Source organism: Cibotium barometz, chromosome 26 (assembly GCF_041138505.1).
Source record: "Cibotium barometz isolate CiBa-2024 chromosome 26, ASM4113850v1, whole genome shotgun sequence".
Lineage (NCBI taxonomy): Eukaryota > Viridiplantae > Streptophyta > Polypodiopsida > Cyatheales > Cibotiaceae > Cibotium > Cibotium barometz.
Window position 1 is genome coordinate 41249839 of NC_141071.1, and position 7500 is coordinate 41257338.

Here is a 7500-nt window from a genome sequence, read left to right on the forward strand (position 1 = left end):
CCCCAATGTATCAAGGCTTGTGGAAAAGAACGTTCCTTTTTAAAAGTTCAAAAATGTTAAACTCTCCTATACATACATGCATATATATATACTCATTCAATGAACAAATGACTTGATGGTGACAACTAATTGTGAGCCCCAATGCATGTAGGCATGTGTAAAAAATACTTGTAAAAATAATTTAAAAAATCTCCTTTCTCCTTCATGTGCAAGATCTCTCCTTCTCTTGCCAAGTGGGGCTCTCTTTTAATTGCCACATGGCAGGTTACGAGTAATATATTTATAGATGCTATGTTTTAAAAGAGAGCTTCACAATCATGAAGAATGGCCGCCTACACCATCATGAAGAAGAGCTGCCTCATACCTTCTTTTAGCTTGTTATGTAAGAAGCTTAAAACAACCCTGCCTCCACCTCTTGTCTCTCGATTGTTGGTCAATGTTCATGCATTTGCCAAGGTCACGATCAACAATGATAGCCACTCATTTATATTAACACATTTTGATTATATTGGTGATGTGTCTGATGAGCAAATTCGAATGTCTACTCAACAAATTTTGCACCTTCTTGACTTGCTAGGTGTATGAAAAATGTGATGTTTGTGCTAAGTCTAGAATTTCAAGGTGCTAATAGTTTTGTGGTGCTTGCTCTTTCTCACAATACACGAGGTCAAACCTAATGAGCTTTATAGGATAAAGGTGTAGGGTGGCGCCTTCCAAAAAAGAAGAAGAAAGATAAACCACCACAAGGCTTGCTTTTTGGTGATTTTTAAGCCGTTGTCAAGCAATACATTAGGAGGGGGCAAAAAGGGCAAGGTTGAGGTGATTTCTGTCATTTTGAAGGTTGAGGTCGCTCGTCAAAAAGAAACCTTGGGTGCTATTCATATGTCCCTGGAAATTAACCAAACCCGGGGAAGGTATTTTTGAAGGCTGAGGTCGTAGAGAGCAACCTTGGGTGCAAATGCATATGCCCCCCAAACTAGGGAAGGTGGCACTTTAATATTTATCAATGGCTCCATGAGTGTTGTAGCCACACCAGAAGTGATGTGTTCATATAGCCACCAGGGAGTAACCCAAATTTTTCGAAGGGTGGCCCGGTCTTTAGTGAATCGGGATATTTATATGTGGACTCATTGCTATTTATTTACTACCTCTATTTATAACTATTGGCTGACGCAGAAAGCTGACACGCGTCGCCTACAGGCGTGTCCAAGGAAGGCGACAGGTTCAATGGCAGTTGCAAGCCACCACGTGGCGTCCTGCGCGCGCAACTCACGGGATGGGGCCTGGGCGGGTCCTACAAAAGTGGAAAACCTGTGAATCCAGCCGGTCTGCGGGCGCTGTGGGCCCCCCGCTAATGCTTACGTGGCAGGCGCCCGCTCACGCGCCACGTATCGAACACCATGGCCGCAAAACACGGGGGAGAAAATCTGCCAAAATCTACACGCATTTAGAAAATGGAGATCGCTTTGATACGATGCTGAAGCGGCAAGCCTATATTTGAGTACCTCCATTTCCGAGCTACCAACTTTCGCGTGTACCTGGAGAACAGTACTGGCTAATGTCAATGAACTCACGGATCCGTCCTTTTCACACGTCATGACCCCAATTCACACGTGAAATCCAGAACGTCCTACATGCCCTTACGTCCTGGTCATATGCCACATTTTTAAGCAAGTACAAATTCAAAGAGTTACCGGGTTCGAATCTCCTTGGACGATACCATGAGGCACGTGGTACCTACAGCACATAATAGTAGGTTGCATGTCTGTCGTGGTGTTCAATTTCAGTCATCTAAAAAAAAACAAAAAACAAAAGAAACCCAAATCTAAAGAATGGGACTACCCTAGTAAACGAACACATTATTAGAACACACACACACACAGACACATATGCTCACAGATTCCCTATCTAGGGCAACTTTTCACCTGCTGAAAATGACACTAAAAATGGAATAGACAATGCTATAGCGGGCTAAAGGCATTGAGTGCAACTTGGCCATGGAGTTTCTAACTATTCCGAAAGTGGCACGATTACCTAGATCCCTGCTTGGAAAATTTGGCCATGCTACACACCAATCATGACAATGAGCTTAAGGCCTTTTTCCATGGCACATTTAACCATACCGTGAGGATATTGGGCATTTATGATACTAGTGGACTGATCCGTGCTTTGCACAGATATAATTCCCAGCTTGATATTTTTCAAATTCCTAGAGTAATATGAGCCTATCCCTCCTCGAACTTCCAAATTGCTTCCCAAACCTGCAAAATTTTGCCACACATGGCAGCTTTGTGAAACTCTTCTTTTAGATAATTATATATATCCTTTATATAATATATATAGAGAAAAGATAGAGATATAGAGATGTGATTTGTTTGCATTCACATTCATACATTGTAATACAAATGTCACCATGACATTTTAGCCAAGTTTTGTAAGGAATTCACAGCCATGCCAAAATCGACACAGTTTCAACCTCTATGGCCAAGTTTTAGAGGCCTAGTTAATTGAGTTCGTGGGAAAAGGCCCATACACTTATGAGAATGAGCTTCTACAACTGTGGCATTGAATACTTATGGGCATGCTTAACTTCTTGTGGAATGATGGCTTGAGAAAACTCAACACTATTCTATTAAGTTGAGTAATGTACATTCATCTTAGCCTTATCACACGAAAATTCTACTAAATTATGGATTATGTATATTTAACTTAGCCTTATTAATTGTAATTGTGGAATGCAAGCATTGCTAATAGCCTTTATGAGGCAAATGTGTCATGTTACATGTGTACTCAAAATCTCTGCTAGCTCATGGATGATGTTGGAGTGCAAGCATTGTCAACATATGCACCAAATGTGTCACGCTACATGTGAGTGTATTCACTAACCTCTTAAATGTCTAAAGGAGGTGAAACTACCTTCTCCAAGGTAAGTAGTTAGGAGGTGTAAAAATTGCAGAGACCAACAACCGCTCTAGCCTCCAGGATAGGGCAATTCCTATCTGAAAAGTCCGCCAAGTATACAGAGTTTTTAGTGCATGCGCCAGGTGGCAAGTCCCATAATACCTGGGCTCCTTCGGAAGTACTTGGTGTCGTGCCCATATCATGGGTCTTCCGAGGCAATGCTTTAAGGAAGTAGCGAAACCGTCTCTGGGTTGGGGACGACGAAACTAATGATAAAAGCGTTTCTCCGTTTGAGTCGCAAAATGTCTGTGACCCGGGCTCGAAAAACAAACCTGGATACTCGTTGTTTGCGTTCGTGTGAACAGGCCCTTGTGTACAATTATAAGCACTCTTGAACTCTGGTAGGTTGTAGCGAGGGACACGTGGACCAGAGGGGACGTGGCGGGAGGTAATTGAGTCAGTTTTTAATGTTTTTGGAGGAAGTCTGTTGGTTGTTTCTGGTGTACTTTCAAGGCTGTGCCCGGGAACTCTCCATGGCTGTCTCCACGGTCAAATTTGCTCGCCCTCCGCTCCCCTAACCCTTACATATACTGCTCCATAATCGCCACCCTTACTCCCTACATACGCTGTCTGTGTAGTCCTTGCCCTGTAGGCGGCGTTTCGACGGTTTCCTCCTTTAACGCGACGACATGCAGCTGGAGGCTCTGCTTGTTGTTTGCTGGTGAAAAGCTAGGTTTAGGGTTAGGGAGGTCCAAGAATTTCTTCTCGTTGCACAGAAGAAACGTGGCCTTCAGATCGAAGTCTTCCCGAGTCGTTGTCCCTTCGAGAGATCTGCATTATCGAAGACGAACAGAGCCTGTCAAGGTAAAATTACTTTCCTTGACCCTGCTTTATGGAAGCGAGTTTCTGCTTTAACAGATTAGGTAGCCGTCTGAAAAACCAGGTACAGTGTGCTGCTAAAGCTACGCAAAAGCCGCTCACTAATATTCATACCCCGAAAACTTTGTGGAGAGAGAGAGAGAGGCTTCCGCATCCACACACACACACACACACACACACACACACACACACACACACTCCATCAGACAGCCTTCTCTCTCCCCGTGTTTTGAAGAATGGAGCCAAGCGACCCTCAAAATGCCTGCCTCGTTGAGGAAAGCACCACTCTCATCTTCGATTCTTCAGTCGCTGCTAGGCGGAAACGGAGGGAGATCAGACGGCTCAAGAAGATCCGTTACTCGCCCGCCTCCACCAGAAGCCTGAATCTCATCCATCAAGGCAAGCGCTCCCGGCCCCTCCATGGCAGCAGCATCTGTAACTTGTGCTACTACGACAATGGTGGTGAAGGAGAAGATAGTGTTGGCTTCCCCAGTTCCAAGTCCCAGTCAGCAGATGATAATGACTTTTCCTTAGCTTCTGAGCTCCTCGCTGAGATTAAGGGTCCTGAGATCTTCGGTCAAGCATACATAGCCTCCAACAATGCCGTCCTTGGAGGAAGCGGGCTTGTCAGATCTAAGTCTTACCCCCCTGAAGGTTGGCAGACCAGCAGATGTATCCTTCACATCAGCAAAACAGGCTGCAGTAATACTGCTGCAGGCTTTGAAGGATTCCGTGTGACTGTTGTCAGTGATGAGCATGGTAGCACTCTGAAAGAAACCTCATCAGAGTTCTCTGCATGGACTGCAGAAGTTAGCAGCGCAGTTCATCCAGGTGTTTTTCAGCACCACTATGAAGAGGGGGAACAGCAGAAGCTGCAAGTGGGAAAAATGGCAAAGATTTCAAAGAGGGCAAAGGGCCTCTTTACTATGGCAGGTCAAGGTGCTGGAGAAAACGCGTCCGAACTGGTGAATCGGGATAAGGCCATCCCAGATAGAAAGACTGATACTGTGCTCGCTGAAAAGCCCTGGACCCCAGCCAGTAAGGCTTCTCAGGTGGACTCTGATATGCTATATCCAGCTGAGAAGGCTGCTTCTCTAGCCTGTGTAGAAGGAAGCTCTCCAGGTGCCTCTGAGACCAGCTCCACTCACACAAACCAAGTGAGTTGTGGAACATGCCCTCCGAGTGGGAAGTTACTGGTTTGTGGTAGGCGCAGAGAGATGGAAGACACAGCCGTCATCATGCCGTCTTTTGCACGGCTTGCTTGTGGTGCCGTCACTGATGGAAACGTGGACACTGAATCACTTGACCTTCATTTCTTCGCTGTGTATGATGGCCATGGTGGTTCACAGGTATGCTGATAATTTGATTTACCGACTTCTTTTCTCATTCTCCTGGTGTTACAAGCCTAATCAACTTATCATGTTGCACTGCAGGCATCTACATACTGTGCAGAGAGGCTACATCATGCACTCACTGAAGAGCTTGCCAGTTCCTCAGTCTCTGAAGATAGCAAGGATGATTCTGTGTGGAGAAAAGTGATGTCATCCTGTTTTCTGAAGATGGACAAGGAGGTTGGGGGTGTGTGTCCAAATGGAGCATGTGATCATGTTGACAGCTCTGCCACTTGCTGTACGGATACAATTGCTCCTGAAAATGTTGGAACAACAGCGGTAGTGGCAGTGGTCAGCCCTTCTCAGGTAGTCATTGCAAACTGTGGAGATTCTAGAGCTGTCTTGTCCAGAGGTGGAAAAGCCATCCCTCTAACTAAGGACCACAAGGTAGTCAACTTTGCCTTTAGGCCCAGAGACTGTGTCGAAACTCATATACTGCAGGATTTCTCCAATTTACGGTGATTTCTCAACTCATATTTTGTCTATGTTCTACAGCCAGAGAGAGATGATGAGACTAGCCGAATTGAGGCGGCAGGTGGACTAGTTATATATTGGGACGGTTATAGAGTGGGTGGTCTTTTGGCACTGTCAAGGGCAATAGGTATGCTTTTGTTCCTGAAAGTACCCTTTCCCCCCTCCACCCCACCCCACCCCTCCCCCTCCCGAGCACCTCAAAGCAACTTAGGCTGAGAAAAAATCATGCTTTGAACCTATGCAGGGGATCGCTACTTGAAGCGTTACGTTGTTTCTGAACCCGATGTTATTTGCTTGCAACGCACAGAAGAGGATGAGTGCTTGATTTTGGCAAGTGATGGGTTATGGGACGTAATAAGTAATGATACTGCTTCTGATGTGGCACGGAGATGCTTTGCCTCTGCGCGGAGGAAGTGTGAGTGTCCGACATCTTCACCTTGCGAAGATACGGTATCTGCTTCAGTTGCTGCACTTCTCGTGAAGCTTGCATATGGCAGGGGTAGCAAAGATAATATAAGTGTGGTGGTCATTGATTTGAAATCTAGACGGAAGTGAGTTCTCAAATGTTGGGATAGAATAACTTTATCTGTACTTTGAGACTCACTCAAGCCTCTCCCTTCAGAGGAAGGAGAGCTGGAAATCACAGGCCAGACTAGTACCTTGCCTGAGACGGCGGAGGGATTTTTCTTAAGAAATTCTTTTTTATTCATGTCCAAATGTTTTTTTGCAGGCATACAAGAAGTTGTGTGACTTGCCACTCAGCTATCTTGAGCCCTCAGTACTTGATTTTGTATATATTGGAATGTTTCTATAACAACCCTTTATGGCTGTCAGACTTCGCCTCTCAAAGGGCAAGCAGAATGATGGCGTTTCTGCATCATTATGTCTGTGTATGGGTGGTACATAGCTGGAGTAGTTCCCTTGGCTTGTTCTTCAAAGCTGCAATGCTGCAATCTGACTGTGAATACGTGGTGTTATGGATTTCACAAAATGAGAGTATGTAGCCTACTTGATTTTTCAAATGGGAACACCATGGGCAATCGGTCACGAAATAAGTGCGATTATAGTAATAAATCATTGATTGCCTTGTTGCTGTTAGTGCTCTTTTGCCATATCATGTGCTTTTTTATCTGCCTTTTAAGGTGTATGCTTCCTGTGAGCTGTAATAGGCTGTCAGTTTGTGTGGATGGCAGACCCTTCATGGCAATAAAGCTGGATGCTATAGAAGATGGCAATCATGGCTCCAAACTGGGAGGGTATATGCAAGTCTCAAGACTTGCATTATATTTCAGAACATATGCATTATGTTTCAGAACATAATGCGAGTCTCAAAACATAATGCAAGTCTCAAGACTTGAGGCAGGAGACCACTTAAATGACAAATTCTCGAGCTTAAATTTTTAGAAATGCGAAATAATTTTTTTGCCTTGCTTTTTTTTTCATGGTTCACAAAAACCTGTTTCATCCGGAACTGTCCAAGTTTTATGAGCTGTCCTTTTCTTGGGCACAAACCAGGAATCTTGAGAAGATAGCTCCTTGTCTAGGCCTTGACTAGCCTTTGCTATGCAAGCTTTAGTATTTTGTTGAATCTGTTCTGTTGCCTCCAATGATGCAGCTCTTCTTCATGATGGTGTAGGCGGCCATTCTTCATGATTGTGAAGCTCTCTTTTAAAACATAGTATCTATAAATATATTACTTGTAACCTGCCATGTGGCAATTAAAAGAGAGCCCCACTTGGCAAGAGAAGGAAAGATCTTTCACATGAAGGAGAAAGGAGATTTTTAAAATAATTTTTACAAGTATTTTTTACACATGCTTACATGCATTGGGAGTCACAATTAGTTGTCACCATCA

At 44.4% G+C, this 7500-nt stretch overlaps 1 protein-coding gene across 1 annotated transcript; it reads left to right on the plus strand.

Annotated features, from left to right (window-relative positions):
* Positions 1-3387: 3387 nt before the first annotated feature.
* On the plus strand, positions 3388-6743 carry LOC147623977 (protein phosphatase 2C 53-like). The gene is made up of 5 exons (XM_086820645.1): positions 3388-3765; positions 3845-5129; positions 5214-5558; positions 5667-5772; positions 5890-6743. Exons 2-5 carry the CDS (start codon positions 4017-4019, stop codon positions 6198-6200), a joined length of 1875 nt encoding a protein of 624 aa, XP_086676771.1. The 5' UTR covers positions 3388-3765; positions 3845-4016; the 3' UTR covers positions 6201-6743.
* Positions 6744-7500: the final 757 nt, after the last annotated feature.